This window comes from Betta splendens, chromosome 16 (genome assembly GCF_900634795.4).
Source record: "Betta splendens chromosome 16, fBetSpl5.4, whole genome shotgun sequence".
Lineage (NCBI taxonomy): Eukaryota > Metazoa > Chordata > Actinopteri > Anabantiformes > Osphronemidae > Betta > Betta splendens.
In genome coordinates, this window is record NC_040896.2 from 7,873,128 (window position 1) to 7,890,151 (window position 17,024).

Consider the following 17,024-nt stretch of genomic DNA (forward strand, 5'->3'; position numbering starts at 1 on the left):
CGCCCGGTTCCCGGTGCGTAAAAAAATACAGGATGCAGAAATGTGTGTGTGTATGTGTGTGTGCGTGTTCTGTGTGCGTGTGTCTATGTGTGTGTGTGTTTATTTGCACACTGCTGTTGAGGTGTGAGGGTGAAACACGAGTGAGTGAGTGAGAGAGAGAGAGAGAGCGAGGGAGAGAGAGAGAAGGGGGTGGAGGATTGTGCACTCGCGCGCACGTGGGTGTGCGTGATGTGAAGTGTGTGTGGGCGCGCACGTTTTCCAATATACCTATCTTTAGTCTATGCGTTTTCCATCTTGTGCTCGCCTCGCGAAAAAAACGCTGTTATAATGATGTTGCGCTGAGTGTAAAGTCGCCGCTCTGCGTCACTGGCTGCTGTACAGTGTGTTCTCCTGCGCGTGGACAAACTTTAGTTCAGCATCAGTTCTGACGACACGTCCTCACGTTCAAAGTGCTGTTTTATGGGTTACATTAGACATTAGATGTTAAAGTTAGGCCTGTGTTCAACCATTCTGTCCGTGGGCATCAACGCAATTACACAAAGATAATCACGTAAGTGTGAATGTGACTGCATTAATCTTCTGTAAGATTCTTCTTGTTACATAAAAGGCTGGAACTGCACCCAGACATCACCAGGGCAGAGATGATCAGCTGATTCGTTTACTTGTCAGATGAAACAAAATAAATCAGCAGAATTTTTTTAATGATTGATTATAAAAGTCAGGTTTATCCATTTTTGATGATGTGGGTTTTGAAGGTGAACAAACGAAAAGAAAATGGGCATAGGTTCATGTAAGCTGCAGGTAATTATTATATTTATTATGAACAATTATACGTATGCATTGTTAATTGTCTGTATTATTATCATATTAAAAACTAAACACATTGCACTGAAAATATATCAGTAAAGTGTTCACACACAGTCACAAACTCATTATTCTCTGGAGACACTGTATTGAACAGTCCAAAATATTTCTGCTCCTAGAAACCTTTTGAAAGATGCAAATCCATCTACATCTTGGCAATAAAGTTGGGTCTGTGTGTGTGTGTGTGTGTGTGTGTGTGTGTGTGTGTGTGTATAGAGAGAGAGAGAGAGAGAGAGAGAGAGAGAGAGAGAGAGAGAGAGAGAGAGAGAGAGAGAGAGAGAGAGAGATATGGATTCCGGTACATGACAGAACACAGGAAACGCAGCTGTGGAGCCAAAATGGCGCCCAGAGCTGGTGTATGATGCTGCCTTTGTGTGTCGTAGAAAACTAGAAAACGAGGAATATTCACGACCGAATACTAGTTTCTAAGTTCTCTGGAAAACACAAGTATAAGCAATAATTCATTATTTAAAATAAAATCCGTCTTGTTGACTGGGCCGAGCGTCATACGTAGCAGCTAATTAGGCTAAACGTCTGCAATTGTGGTCCAGAACACTCATGAGCCCTTCAGTTAAACTAGTGTAAGTGGCAAGAGGAAGAGATTTTTACCTGGGTTCATTGAAGACGGCGACAAAACAAAGCTGTTGGCCAAGGCATCCTACTCACACGTCACACGCACACGTCCTCACTTCAACACTTTAAACTGTTTGCTCCGCGCTGCTTCGGCATTTCTCAGCTTCAGGGGGACATTTGAAGGCATCACTGTGCGGCGCCTGCTTTAACTCAGATGCTGAGACGTGGGCGCCACCTTGTGGTCACCACCAGCAGCTGCACGTGCAACTGTGAACTGGTGTTGAAATTTGAAATAACTTTATTCATTCCTGGAGAAATCAAGTTGCAAAAGAGAGGGAATCAAATAGAACCACACGGACGCCAAAACTTAGAACTCGCTTTATAAAGATTTTGCAGCAACCTATAAACATATATCGTTTTTTTAAACACACACCGTTGTTTTTACAGCACTAATACTAGACTGAAATGACTGAAATAAAAAAAAAGTAGCAGAAGAAAAATAAAAAACAACAAAGAAAAAAAAAGACATTTCAATTGTTTTTTGTTTCTGCGTTTAAAAATACACTATGTCACATCACGACTTAGATATTTATGCAGTATTAGTCTCTGGAGCCATCGCCTGCCCTCTCCATTCATCTTGAAAACCCAGTGTATCTGGCACAAACACAAAATAAACATCTGCCTCTAGTGTTGGCAGCATTATTACAGTTTCTGCCAAAAAAAGTAGTTAATCCCTCCTACAGGACACGTTTGGCTGTGATGCAATTTATCGGATTAATTTATTCATTTTGAGGGATCCTCAGCAACACTGGCTTGAGTCTCACTTGCAGTGGCCACGACCGGTAACAAAGGAAGAGTCAGTCTGACATCAACCCAGGTTAAAAAAATACCCATTCATCTTGTCTAATTGAGTATAAAAAGTGCCCTAATAATCTGTGAGCAGCCACAACACTTAGTGAGGTACAACCTTTTTTATTATTCATGTTACATATTAGGTGTCAACGCAGAGTATACATGTACAAACGTAATTCCTCCAAAAATACATAAAACTAAACTTGGACTTGACCACTAATCCGAAAAAAACCTGAACACTATCTCTCCCCCAAAAAAGTTGTTTCTTTGTTGTTGGCGTCTTTATTTCCCCCTGTTTTCTTTAGAACTAATCTCGTTGAGTTCCACCTACTACGACCTAGAACGAGCACTTGACGGGTAAAGACATACCATAGAAAACACACAAATACATTCATCACCATCGCCTAGAACGGTTCATCAGCCCTCCCTAATCAACTACAGTCAAATAGTCACCGAGGAGGTGGAAACTGCAGGCAAACGCCATTCCACTGGCCTGGAACGTCTGCACACTCGCAGGACATGAGTCAACAGAGGCGGGTCCTTAAAGAAAATCCTTTTTGCATTGGTTTGAACATATCAGTACAAATGCTGTTTGTCTTTTGCTTTTTTTCATCTAAACGTATTAGAGCGTTTCTCCAAAGATAAAACTGACGACTGTACGTTTTATCGAACAGACTGTTGAAATAAACCTCTGTATAAAATATAAACTCTGAAACTTGCACCACGGTATTCTAGATTTATGTACGCTGTCTGTGAAACGATGGAAACCTACACCAGCACCCCCCATGCCTGCGAAAACACATCTGAGGAGAAGGGACAGGATTCCTAGATACCTTTCAAATTAAAAGCCCTGATAGACACAAAGGGCTTCAGGGTCTTCTTCACCTTCACATATGAACAGCTGGAGGTTGGGCTCATTAAAACAAAAGCAAAAACAAAAAAAAACAGAAAACCACTTTCTTTCAAAGTATTTTGCGGCCTCCTGACGTTAAATAGCCTTTTTTGTGGTAAGTTGGAATGTACAGTTAGATCACAGTCCAGTTCTGATCGAGAACTCTACCCACGTGTGCATCCTTTGTTTTAACAACAGGGCCTCGTGTGTTCAGCCAATCAGCAGGCAGACAACCCATGTAGGCACTATGCATCCACTTCAAAAAATAAAATGAAGTTATTCAATCATAACAATATACTGTGAATATATATTCTATCTATAAAACAAAAGCCCTCTGGTGGCTTCTAGCTCTAATACATACATTTGTTTTAATTGAAATCATGTATGACAAAATCTAACGTAACAATATGTAACTGTGTACAATCTCATATTAACATACTGCAATGAGAAGAAATAGGTAAACCTCCGCAGTGGAGCCCCAGTCCCAGCAGCCGGGTTCTGAGATGGTGAATGGTGAAAGCCATGGCATCACAGCACCGCACTGCTCCATTTCTCCTGCCCAATAAAAGCTCCCTGCTTCTTCACAGCTGACAGTAGCCGCCTGCCAACACACCCTTCGCCGACGACAGCCCGTTCATCATGAACGCGAACAGCGAACCATCAGCTGGTTCATATTCGGTTCTGTTCCATGTTCCATTGTTAATTCTTCAAGCAGCTACTTCACATCGGTTTGATGATCACAGTCTAAACTATGAGGCCAAGCGTGGTTAAAAAATAATTATGATCTCAATCCTCAAAGAAAGGCTTGTTTTTGTTAATTAGAAGTGATCTGGACTTAGCACCAGGCCACAGTGAAACACGAAGCTGCAGGCAGGAGAACCATAAGAGCTGAGCAGATGGAATCAACCGGCTGCAGCATCCACCTGAGCGGCTTCGTCTGCATTTGTTGGCTGATAAATGAAAAAGCAGGGATCTTTCATCCACGCAGACGTATCAGTTACGTTCCCTCGACTATGTAAAACATGATCAATGCAAAGGCATATTCCAAAGTTAACAGTACAAATATCAGAGAAACACTAGCAAAGAGGGACATTTATCCACGAGTAGTGAGGTTATAACCATGTCTAATAGAGGTGATGCTATGGAGCAACCTGGATTTGCAACGTGTGGGGAGGTTGGTCTCCTTCGGTTCCTTTGCCCTTCGCTGACACGTGTCGCACACACGTTCCTGTGGCGAGCGCTGACCAGTCATCGTCCCGTTTCCTCGCCGCCTCAGTACAAACTCACGTTCTCCCACTCCACGAGGTACTGCACCTTCCCGTCCGGCGTGACCCGCCTGGCCAGGATCCTCACCGCCTCCCCTCCCCCCCAGCTCCTGGACACTGTCCCGTCTGCCCCGCCGTCTCCTCCCCCTCCGCCTCCCCCTCCGCCTGCACCTCCCCCACCCCCACCGCCCGCCTGGTAGGGGGGCAGGTCCCGCAGGATGTAGGGCTCCAGCTGCTGCTTCTGGCCGGGGCCGGGCTGGTGCTGGTGGCTGTGTTGGTGGCTGTGATGGTGCTGGTGGTGGTGATGGCTGCCGTTGGAGCTGAGCGGGTACGGAAAACAGGGCGAGGGCAACCTGCAAGTCTCCTCCACACTAGGACCAGAGACACACGCACACATTACAGAGACTAGCGTTTTGAACAGTATCATTTTTAATATTTCCAGATCGTCTGATGAATATTTAAATGTGCTTCATTCTACTCCAAAACAATTTTACAACCAAGGATATTTAAACTCATGCCAAAGACAGCATTAAAACTTTATGCTGCAGAACGCAGCTTATTTCTGTTCAATAAACGTTAAGAAGCGTCCTCAAGACCCGGAGCCTAAATGCACCGATACATAAATTTGATGAAGCACGTTCCGTGAATGAGTGGTGATTAGGACCTGTTGTAGTGATGGAGGCTCCTGGAGAGCGCCGCGTTTCCGTTGTAAGCTGAGTGGTACAGGGCGAGCATCCGCTTGGGAGGAGAGCTGTGGAAGCAGCACACGTCACAGCGTCAGCGCCTGAGAGGCTGCAGGTCCGCGGGTGGACGGGTCCACGGGTGGACGGGTCCACGGGTGGATGGGACCACGTGTCCACGGGTGGACGAGTGGAAGGGTCCACGGGTGGACGGGACCACGTGTCCACGGGTGGACGAGTGGAAGGGTCCACGGGTGGACGGGACCACGTGTCAACGGGTGGACAAGTGGAAGGGTCCACGGGTGGACGAGTGAAAGGGTCCACGGGGAGACGGGACCACGTGTCCACGGGTGGACGAGTGGAAGGGTCCACGGGTGGACGGGACCACGTGTCAACGGGTGGACGAGTGGAAGGGTCCACGGGTGGACGAGTGGAAGGGTCCACGGGTGGATGGGACCACGGGGGGATGGGACCACGTGTCCACGGGTGGACGAGTGGAAGGGTCCACAGGTGGACGGGACCACGTGTCAACGGGTGGACGAGTGGAAGGGTCCACGGGTGGACGGGACCACGGGGGGACAGGTGACACTTTACGTGTTCTGCTTTGGACACAGCAGCTCTTCCACCACTATAAACTACTACGAATCAATCATCAGCAGGATTCAGCATTCAGTTTTTTTGGTGCCTTTGGAGGAGAAAGTTAAGCAGCCAGAAGGAACTGACGGCATCAGTACTAAAGTTCAAACCCAAGCGGTCTGTCAGTGCCACCTACTTAAAATGTGTTCAGCTCTGCTGCTTGGACTTTAGGGCAGATGCTCCAACGCTTCTGACACCTATCAGTAACACGTCGGACACCACAGGCATCTTACCTCAAGCTCAGCTCCTCCTCCTCCTTCCTGGGACTGTAAAGATCGGCCCCTCCCATGTAACCATGGCAACATGGCAGCAGCTCAAGGGGGTTTGCAGCCACTGGAGGTGCCTGGTCACAGATACAGTAAGACGCAGGGATCAGCTTGTGCCTGGATGGAGGCATCGTTACAGGAGTCAATCATGCTGCGACAGCCCAGAGCTCAAGCAGCCGTAAATACAGCAGCAAACGGGTTTGAACACCGAGAACCAGCGACGACACTCAGAACCCGAGCTGGTGTGTATTTAGAACGTCAACATTTCGGTTGACGAGGGAGGTGAATGAGGTCCTCCTAAAACGCATCATCTCCGTAGCTCAAAGTGAAGTGAACGAAGCCGTTCTTCATAAAGATGAAAGAAAGATCAACGTAGCACAGAGACATCCATCACTGGAGAGGTTTATGGCTCCTTTCTGTGGCATTAGCTTATTATTCAGCGGCCTCAGCTGATGTCTGTGCCTTTAAAAGAGTGTGCTTTGTCAACGCTGCGCTGCCAAGGTGCCGGCACCACCTGGCCAAACTGTAATTGACTGCAAAGTGCACTTGGACGTGATCCCGGGCTCTGCCTATCAGCTCGCCTCACGTTCCTCACTGCAACCGGCCCGCTCCCCCAGGACGGACGCAGATTAGCATCAGTCACAGGCCACAACGGGGCCCAAATGAGCACATTGTTCCAGGATGACTGTATGTGCACACACGCGGATCAGAGCCCTGTGTAGGAGGACGCCGCACAATGAGAATCCTCTGTTTGGAGTGCGGCGTAAAAATAGCAACTGCCACATGTGATGTTGTCTGTTTCGGCGCGATCCGCTGGGAATTGGGCTCGATGATCGTGATAAACGCCACGCTCAACTGCAGATGCTGATGAAACACACGAGCAGGTTCCTGTGCAGCCAGGTTTCCATCTGAATTGCATTCTTTTAACAGCGCCAAGCACACAATGTCCCGATTCTCACCGCTACCTTCAGTCTCAGCCTAAACTCTAAAGCATCAGACACGAAACACGCAGCGAACGAAGGAGAAGAAACAGCGCCGAGCTAAAAGACATGCAGACTGATCCTGACTGCAAAATGAAGCCCCATCACAGCGTCTGACTGACAGGTTATTTGGATCACAGAGGGCTGTTTACCTGGCTGCATAAAGAGAAAAGGAATCATCCCCCACCCCCACATGTGCTGAAGACAGAGGCACTGACCTGTGTCTCTATGATGCGACGCTTCGATTTTCGCGACTCAGGTCCCCCCACTCTCCTCTGACAGGGCAGTGACAGTGGGCTGAAGTGAACGACAACACACACGAATTAATCAGCAAATGCACACGTGCAGCCCCAAAGTGTAATGTCGGGTTTATTAGCGTGTCTCTGCAAAGGTCCAATGAGAGGTGTGAAACACAGGCAGACTAGAGCTGAGATCATGCTCGTGTATGAGACAGAAAACACACAAAAACACTCCTGTGGTAGAACATGTTTTAAGAATGAATTGAGATTAAGCAGATTATAAAACAAATGGTTGTTAGATGCTTCTATTTAACCGTCACATGTAGAAAGGCAGGTGTAAAGTCAAGTGTCTGCATGGCTTTGGATGGATGGATGGATGGATGGATGGATGGATGGATGGATGGATGGATGTGGATGGATGGATGGATGGATGGATGGATGGATGGATGGATGGATGGATGGATGGATGTTTTCAAGGGACTCCAGGGGCAGCAGCACTTTTCCTTTTTTTTTTAAATAAAAAGTCCTAATTCTATATATGAATTGTTGGTTTTTTAATATGCTATAGGTTCTTATAGGATTTTCATGATATCTTATGTGTTTCTTCTGCTGGTGGAGACTCAAATAATCTGATTTGTTTTGAGGAGGGAAGAAAGGAAAGAAAATCCTCCCGTCACTTGCTGCCGTTAAAGACGTTGACGCTGCAGATTATTTTGTCGTAATTCTGTCTGAATAAAAAACAGTTAAAAGCTAAAACGAAATTATGGCTGATAAATCTGCAGGAAGGAGGTCGGCGCGTGCTCACACAGTGAGGTGGGGGGGTTGGTGGTGGTGGTGGGGGGTATTCTCTCGCTGGCATATGAAAATCATTCCTTTGGTTCCTGAGCTAATTGTTGGTGCGTCGACTACGCGCCGTGGCAGCGCCTCAGAGGAAACACGGCCTCACTCTGACCTTCTCCGGTGCGCGATGTTGACGGGCGGGTCGGTGATGAGGGGGCACGGGTCGGACGTCAGCGGGGGCGGGGCTCGAACCTGCAGCCCAAACAGACACTTCTTCTTCTTGATCTCCTTCCCAGAAACAAACCTGGGTGAAGAGACGGACGAGGTTCAAAGATGCATCCTGACCTCACGCCTGCGTCTCCCATTATTCGCTTTGAGGCCAATAATGAATAATGTAAAACTAAATCAAACTTGTGGAACAAAATGTACCCGCTCTTCTCATGAAAGAGGAGGAACAGGAACATTTCAAAGGTAGTGACTGTGCAATTAAGTGCACATAATTAGAGCAGACTGTGCCTGGAGAAACTGGCAGCTTCATGACGCTAAGGTGTTTTTAATGTATTTAATGAACCCCCCTAAAAGTAATTACTCCTCAAAATGGTTATTAAACATGTGTCGTCTTTAGAACCTGCATCATTTCCACGTGGTTCCACTTATGCGCGGTCACACGTTCCACCTGGCGTCACAAACGGCGCTAAGACGAGCGTTCTATTCACGGAGCGCTGCTCATCAGTGCAGTCCTGTTTGCTCTCCTCATCACGGCGATGACTTACCTGTCCTTGTGGGAGTTCAGCGCGTTGAGCAGATTATGACAGCGGTCCTGCCTTGGCGTGTCGGAGAGCTGGAGGACAGACACAATGGGAAATGAAGGCTGTGTTTACACAGTCAAAGGCCATCGGGAAGAAACCTGCGACGCATGCACTCATTTTTTTTCTGCACCACTTGTTGAACCTCCGCTGTCCTGAGACAATACAGTTTAAAAATGCCTTTGGAAAGCAGCTTAAAGGGAAACACAGGAAACACGGGGAGGGAACGCTCCCAGGATTCCCTGTGGTGTCACCTCGGCTTTTATCTCCCTGTTTATTCTCCGTGGAGTCACTTCAAACTTTAAACCAGACGGCGTCACAACGTGGAGCCTGAGCGCTGCATTCTGACTGTCAGCGCTCATTTAGACGCTCGTCAGAGCAGCCTGGACCTGCGGGTCCCAAGCAGGGGGCGCGGGCTAAACCAGGTGTAATTAGGAAAACATATTCTGAAATAGTTCCAATGAAAGAAAGGGTCATTCAAAATGCAGCTGTAATAAAAAGTAAGCAATGGATGAGCAGCACTGAACCAGAACGCACTCTGCACCACAGATTTCAAAGGGTGACGTACGTAGAAACCACTGCCCTCCACTGAACTAAGTAGGTGAGATTTCAGACTCTTTAACTTGTGGCTCCACTTTGAGCTTCCGGAGGTCAAACTTCTGTTTTAACTTTATATTCTGCTTTAATGGCGGTTAATAGGCTTCAAGTCTTAAATGCAAAGAGGCTGGCAGCATTTCACATCATTTCATCATGGTGCCTAAATGGGGAAATATCAATACCGCGCCGAGCAGCAGCGAGTCCCAATTCTCATTGGTGAAGGACAAGATTTCATGGTCAAAATCAAAGTATTTCCTCTTGCAGCACAGCGAGAGATGGTAGAGCACGAGATGAGCCAGATCCACCCTGCAATGCAAATTAAAGACGCTCAATTAGATGACGGGAAACAGGTCAAACTCAAACAATGGCTCTTCATGTTGGCTAGTTTCTCTGGAAACGTGACCCTGTTCCATTACCAGGTCATGGGCAGCCTCTGGATGGTCTCTGGTCCCTTTGTACAGACTGAACACTGGAACTGATAAAACCTAGACACGCGGGAAACAGAGAATCAGACCAGCATCACACACCAACCTCCAGACAGAGTCATCTGTGTAGTGCTCGATTCCCACACAGCATCTACCGTGAAGCTGGACTGAGAATGAACCTGCTCTCCAACGCATCTGTCCTTCTGTGCGCATGCAGACGGACTGAAGGTCACAGAGCAAATATGAAGCGCACACACCGGGACCGCGACACACGCTTACTATTCCAACTGTGAGCTCAGTCTTCACTCTTCCTCCATCACCTGCTCAGCAGATGTTGTAGCAATCTAGCCCCACTCTCCCCATCTGTCAATCTTAACCTAATCCCTCCCTCCTCCCCCGCCGCCTCCCGTCGCTCAGACAGGTTCGGCAATAACACAGTGTCAGAGAGGGTGTAAAACCCAGCCGCCTAACACAGATGGTTAATGACAATAATAACTTAATGGATGGATACATTTTATTACACGCATGAGATGCAGCCTATCACAGCGGCTTGGACACCACCTTCCTACACCAGAGATGACACAGCACCGCGTCTGAGCTGACTAAGATAAGCTGTCAGGAAGACGCCGCCACATCATCACACAAGTAACAGATTCCTCTTTTTTATTGAAGTACAGTATATTATTTGTTTGAAATCTAATAGTACATTTTACGTAGGTCTGTGTTTTTAAGTGTTTTACTTAGTTCCTATTTAAATTGTCTCAGAGTCAAACCGTGTCTAAATTCTAACATCACAGACACTGATATTATATTTACCAAAGAAATAAATGTGATGAGAGAGAGATCAATTCAAACCACATTGTATCTCACAAGAAAACACAACACAAATATTAGATCTTGACTGATGTGGTTATAATATTATTGGTTCGAATTAGCTGATCACAGATATATTGTGTTTATGTCGACTGTCGTGTTTTTGAATTTTGATACATATTTTTTCTCACTGTGTTCATCATTAGTATTTTTTTATTTCTTCCTCTTTTATTATGAATGTGATGACTGGTAGTTTACTACTGTATGTTGTCATATGTCATATCTGCTATCTACAAGGTCTCATTTGAAAAATAATTAGTTATAAATTAAAACATCTCAGCACCAACATGCTTTAATGCAACCTGACTGTAACAAATGGCAGGAACCCGTTAAATGGTAATGTCCAACCACGCACCTGTCTCCATACAGCAATGGCTTGGTTAGACACTGGGTGCAGGCCTCATGGAACCACTGCCCACAGCCTCCACACTGCAGCATCTTCAGGTTCCACCTGCAGCCGATAGGAAGAGAACAGAGGACACTAAACATGGATGGAACCTGGACGGCTGCCTGGCACCAGCCGAAACCTGGACCAGCTCCGTGTCAATCTATTATTTAAACATTTTAAATCCACAACTAACTCGACGGGATCTGAATAGACTTTGAGGTAAATGTCACGTGTGATGCGCCACATGCAGTTTGCAAACAATCCTGGAGCTGCCGCTGACGCAGACGCGACGGAGCTCAGACAGAAGCTGTGAAAGTCAAACTGGCCTCGGCAGCGTCACTCACTCTCCAGGTCCGGCACAGTAGCAGTAGCACTGCTGCTGGTTGGTCAGGTGCTGCTGGTCCCAGTCCAGCGACGCCAGCTGGTAGGGCAGGCGCAGCTTCATGAACTGCATGAGCCGCGCGAAGCGTCCCCGCTTCAGGGCCCCGCCTCTCTGCAAACACAGTTTAAGGACAGAGCTGATTGGTCCGTGACCCCTCACTCCGCCGTCGTGTCACAGCGGCGTGGGAGACAGATCACATTCGGGGGGAAAAAGCAATTTGTCTCATTTTATTGTAGGTCAGCTGTGAGAGATTGTGTCTGAGGCGGCGGAAGTCTGGACAATGAGATATGGGCATTGACCGATTGACAATTAACTGGACGCGTTCTCATCTCATATCTACAGAACTGGAGCACATGTGATTGATTGACTTTAAATGTACTCCTCTCAACTTCACCGCAGCTTTTCGGCTTCATAACTATTGATCGTTCAGGATTTCTTGGACACAGTGTAGAACATCTAATATTGGAGTCAATACTCCGGGAATTATTGTGCTTTTGCCTCAAATAAACCAATTACCTGCCGTACACAGCAGCGTGGTGGAAGCAAATCCTGATATATTTGACTGGATTTCTCCCATATTACACACTGAGCGTTCCCGTTTTCCCCCCGGAGTGTGAGACGCTGAGATTAGCAGCCTGACCTTGGTTGCGACTGCAAAGACACATTGCCGACATATCCACGAATCGCTGTCAGCTTCCGGTTCGATGGCTGGTGTGTGGCACTCGGGATGATAACCTGTAATGGGAGAAGGAGGCAGAGCGTTTAATTCGTGTTTACAAGACAGACAGCCGGAGTGACAATAATGGCGAAGCGGCTCGGCTGGTTTGTATCAGCAGCAGAACACTTTATTGTTTGCGTCGACGGTGCAGGAAGTGGCTTCGCCTTTTGTTTCCACCAGACTGTCAGCAGCCGTGACAACGCTGTGAAGACAGCAGTGCGTGTGCATCCTGGTGCTGGATGTGTCTCTGAAACTTCTTCCTAGTTGCACTTTCAGCTTGTTTCATTTCATCATAGCACTTTTAAAGTAACAGAAAAAAAGCCTTTTGCTCATCGTTACTTCACTTATGAGCTCGTCTTCCTTCGTGCACGATGACGCGCGTTCCGAGTTTGACACCAGGAGGTGAACACACACACACACACACACACACACACACACACACACACACACACACACACACACACACAGGAACATAAAGCGACAGATCCACATGCGTTTCTTTAGGTGGGAGTATTGGAATAAATAATGTTTGCATATATTTAGATTCTGGATTTTGTGTAAATAAATTTACCAAGTCAAGATAATTGAGCATTTCTTGGCAAATCTGACAACGTATACCTGGAATCAAGCAAGTCTGACATGTGCCAGGAGGAAATCCTCTCTAAACCCCTACATCACCATCGAGTCCAAGTAAAGACGCCCTTTGACATCTGCAGTGAGTCTGAAGTCTGTAACGCGTCTACAGGCGTCTCTTTCATTTTCACTCTTCACATCCAGCGTGTGTGGATACGCGCCTCCATCACTATTATTTACCATACGTGTCAAAACTTCAAGGTCAGCGCCAGAACTGGTGCAAAGCCGCCGCCTGACAGCGCGTGATGAGGTGCGGTTCCTTACCGTGGCGACATTTGAGACAATTTATGAGAGGTTCTTTAAGAGGCGGAGCGTCACAAATACAGCAAACTTCTTCCACTCCAGCAGCGACTGAGGCAAACGCGGGGCGACACATAGAAGCAGGGGAGGGGGCAGGTGGGAGACAGAGACAGAGAGCAGTCAACAGCATTAATTTATGTATATTGATTCACATCCTTGCCACCCCATTGATTTCAGTGTCTCCTGCACCCTTTCAGATTTCACTTCGTTTGACGGGAGGATGTTCCACCTGGTCCTAACAAGCGTCCAACTTCCACCTTTATGTGATGTTAGCGAGAGTGGGGGCGCCATTTCCCTGAGGAGTCATTAGCCTAATAAATTCATAGATACACTCTAATGTAGCAATTACATCTCAACATGCCCCCATTAGAAAACGCAGAGCATCGTAACCTTGAACGTGGCCGTTAATCGCCTCTGTGTTTTCTAATGTGGAACATTTGTGCGATCCTGAGACAGAAGATTGAAATGAGCGTCTTTTAGCTCACGGGGAAGAATCAGAAGTATTCCTGCAGCTTCCTGGACAAAGTTTCACAATGGGTACAAGCACCTTTCTTCATTATATATATATCTAATTATATATTATTATATCTAATTATATATTATTATTATATTATTAAATATATATATAATGAATAAAGGTGCTTGTGCCCATAGATATATATACACACACGCAGGGAATTTGAAATTAAGGGCATTTTTATCCGCCTGCACCCAAATGGAAGCTACAGTATTCACGAATGCACCTGAGAGAGAGGGAGGAGGGAAAAACATCTTCTTACATGAGTGGATGTTCTTTCTCAGCACCCAGAACTCCGAGTTGTCCTCGAATCTCACCAGACAACATTGCTTCACTCCATCTACCTGAGAGGGAGATAGCAGGTGAGCAGAATGATTGACAAAACTAAATGGAAGTCCTTTCAAATCCGAGTGAGCACGCTTCCTCGCTCACACACACACACACACACACACACACACACACACACACACACACACACACACACACACACACACACAAAAGTCTCTGTCACACACACTCACATTCCCACATGCACTTACTCTTTTCACATTGCCGAGGTACAGTAGCCCATCACTCCATCGAGCTAACACATCATCTCCTTCGCTTACTCCCCCCATCCTGAGGAGGAGAGACAGAGGAGGGGAGAGAGAGAGAGAGAGAAAGAGAGAGAGAGAGAGCGGGCGCATGTGAAATGGAAATCCGATTTATTTGTTGAATACTTTGCTGCCATTGCTGACAGAGGGGTTTATGGCCGCGGCGCTCAGGCTGCCTCTCAGACGAGCGGGCATTGGTGCAAAGGGGTTAAAATCTCTCCCCGCTCCTCCTTTTTTAGACCAAAGCATAGCGACAGCCTGTATCCTCCACAGTGAAAGATGAGAGTGAGTACACAAGCTGAGAGCAAGACAAATGATTACTGCACACATGAAACACACAAAGCGCTGCATGACGACTGCTGCAACACAGTTTGACTGAAGGAGCAAAGATCACTGTGCAACTACTTGAAGCATCCGCCGTGCACTTCGCTGCTATGCGCTTCTTCTTCTTCTCTCCCAACATCTCAAAAACTTGAATAGCTGCGTGAAATGACTGTGCAGGTATTATCTGTGCATGTTGAGCATTTGTTCTAGTGCATGCACTCAAGTCGAGGCAGACGCAGGATGCATTACGGTGCCGTGGAGGCGCTTGTGGAGCGCAGGGGACGCGGCCACGGTGCACAGACCGCTGGCCGGCGACGGGGTACCTGTCAAGTCGAACTCCTTTCCGTCGGGGTCACGGCGATTCCTGGCCAGGCTGGACATGAAATGCCCTCATCTGCTGCGGAGCTCCGCTGCCCAATTACTGCTCGCTCGGATGCGCAGCCTGCGTGTTTGCGAGAAGTGGCTGACGTGCATGTATGTCCCTGCGTGTCTGAGCCGAGCGCCCGTGTGTGTCAGTCAAGCCGTCAGCGAGCAGGAGGGGGAGGCGGCGCTGGGGACGCGGCGTCCGTCCGTCCGTCCGTCCGTCCGTCCGTCTCTCAGCCTAGTTTGTCCGTCCTCCGCGATGCCGTTTCGTCATGTTCCCCGTCGCGTTGGCTCTCGCCCCCCTCTCTCTCTCCGCCACCACCTACTGATGCTATTAAGGCGGGTTTGTCAGAGCAGCAGCGGAATCAAGCCGCCAGAGACGCCATCATCCCTGCCTCTCGCTCTCCACCGACTTGTTGTGACGCAGACATAAAACACCGAGATAGAGTGGGAGGGAGATAGTGATAGAGGAGGATCCGGGGCTGGCGGCGGGGGGCGACCTTCCCGTCTCAGACACTGACCCTAAATCGTTGTGACAAGGTGGGATTGTGATGTCTGATAGCGGGAGGGGAGGACGGCGGTGCGCCGAGAGCCGCGCGCGCGCAGAGGCAGCGGCCAATTAAGTGGCCAATTAGGGAGTTTAGCCGCCTCATTAATTGGTCTCGAGCAGCGGGGACCAGTCAAGTTCGGGAAGCCCGAGGAGAAAAGTTTTCAAACTGAGCAGCAGCCGAACACCTAAACTCTGCCTCAGCCGTAAGAATGGTTTCAGCAAAGCACTGGACACAAAGCCACTGGAACACAAGTCATGTGTGCCGCTACGGGTCCAGGTCACGAATTCGACCCCTTTCAAGTTGGATGAGAAGAAGGCTAAAGATTTCAGCTTCCTCTTCAGCGGTTTCACAAACGGGGACAAAATAGGAAAATATCCCTACTGCACAGACGATGATAAAGAAACCAGAGGTAAAACACAAACAATACAGACTACCATTTATGAAGACAATACGGTAAAAGAGCCCGTTCAGATGCTAACTGCTCGATTAATATCAATGGAGGTTCAAACTTAGCAAACTATTAGGAATCGTATTTCCATAGTACTCACCCTTACATTGCTTTAGAGCCACAACACGTGTCTTCCCGCTAGGGTTTATGTTTACTTGTTTGTTTATTTATCTTCTCTTTTTATATCGTCGTCTTTATTTATATTTCACACGTTATTCACACCAGACGACCGTGTGGTATCACCGTCAAACGGTTCAAAATGGCCCCTGGCAAATTAAAAAGAGGTGAGGTGTCCAGTTCCCGCCGGTGGCCGCTAGGTGGCGCGCGAACACAGGAACATCCGCTGCAGCGTCACACACTCACCGCAGAAACAGAACTCAACAACGGGGCAGCGGGGGTCAAGGAACCGAGCAAACAAACAGCATCACCTACATGTTCACAGCCTCCTAAACCTGCAGCTCTCCTTTTATGAGCAAACCATTCACAGCAGCTGTTACACTGGCATGTTTGCATTTTGTTTGTTTATAGTTTCAGATCTTATTGTCGCTCTTATTATCTTACACAGCATCCATGTATATGTGCTGTTGAAGTCATCTAAAGCTTGACTGAGATTCTTTGACTAAGCTGTGTGTTGTTTTTTCTTGTTGTTTTTATAGTGAACTGTGCATCATGGTGCTTCATCATGATGAATCAAACTGTGCACTACTTTATTATGTCATTATATATTATCACTGTCTTTATACATATAAAGACAGTATAAAGAAACTAATATGGCTCCATGATTATGTCACATGATATGAACATAGAACCCTGTGGATTAGGAGGTTGTGTGTGATTTGCATTTAGTTCTGTCCTTAGAACAACCGTCTCTTATATCAGTCACTGTTTAACTGCAGCCTTTAACTCTGGTCACCGTCACCTCGTCATGTCCATACTCTGTACATGTACACAGTGTAATTTCCCCATTGCAGGACAATAAAGGTTTTCTATTCTATTCTAAATTCTAGAGTCACTCCACCAACTGTGCAGTTGTGTAATGTCCTGTGTTGCTGTTTCATTTCCAGTGTTGTAAGAGGATG

The 17,024-nt window shown here is 47.2% G+C and overlaps 2 protein-coding genes and 1 long non-coding RNA gene across 14 annotated transcripts in view; 1 reads left to right on the forward strand and 2 right to left on the reverse strand.

Annotated features, from left to right (window-relative positions):
- syngap1b (synaptic Ras GTPase activating protein 1b) overlaps positions 1-1,601 on the reverse strand; it is an 80,653-nt gene extending 79,052 nt beyond the window's left edge. For 6 of the 10 annotated variants that reach the window (XM_055503312.1, XM_055503311.1, XM_055503310.1 and 3 more), the window contains exon 1: positions 1-146. This exon is cut by the window's left edge and continues 224 nt beyond it. Coding sequence is in view for 1 of the 10 variants with exons in the window: in XM_055503309.1 (XP_055359284.1) it covers positions 1,474-1,483 (10 nt within the window). In the remaining 9 variants the exon portion in view is untranslated. Of the gene's footprint in view, positions 148-1,473 lie in introns of those variants that run through there. The other 4 variants (XM_055503313.1, XM_029129969.3, XM_055503309.1 and 1 more) reach the window with 3 other exon arrangements.
- A 202-nt stretch (positions 1,602-1,803) lies between these two features.
- On the reverse strand, positions 1,804-16,204 carry phf1 (PHD finger protein 1). Of its 3 annotated transcripts, none has more exons than XM_029129689.3 (15): positions 16,046-16,204; positions 14,206-14,284; positions 13,929-14,010; positions 13,114-13,200; positions 12,139-12,233; positions 11,461-11,609; positions 11,084-11,179; positions 9,847-9,915; positions 9,613-9,736; positions 8,801-8,868; positions 8,200-8,331; positions 7,227-7,305; positions 5,996-6,105; positions 5,111-5,197; positions 1,804-4,817 (listed from the first exon to the last, which is right to left on the reverse strand). In XM_029129689.3, the coding sequence occupies exons 2-15, from the start codon at positions 14,281-14,283 to the stop codon at positions 4,454-4,456; spliced, it is 1,620 nt and encodes a 539-aa protein (XP_028985522.1). In that variant the 5' UTR covers position 14,284; positions 16,046-16,204; the 3' UTR covers positions 1,804-4,453. The 3 variants fall into 3 exon arrangements, with proteins under 3 accessions (XP_028985522.1, XP_040923771.1, XP_028985520.1); XM_041067837.2 differs by having other exon boundaries at positions 16,052-16,203; XM_029129687.3 differs by lacking the exon at positions 16,046-16,204 and adding an exon at positions 14,907-15,480.
- LOC129603181 (uncharacterized) lies at positions 15,765-16,946 on the forward strand. Its single transcript, XR_008692884.1, has 2 exons — positions 15,765-15,906; positions 16,171-16,946. It is a non-coding gene; the product is annotated as an uncharacterized LOC129603181 (long non-coding RNA).
- The last annotated feature ends 78 nt before the right edge of the window (positions 16,947-17,024 follow it).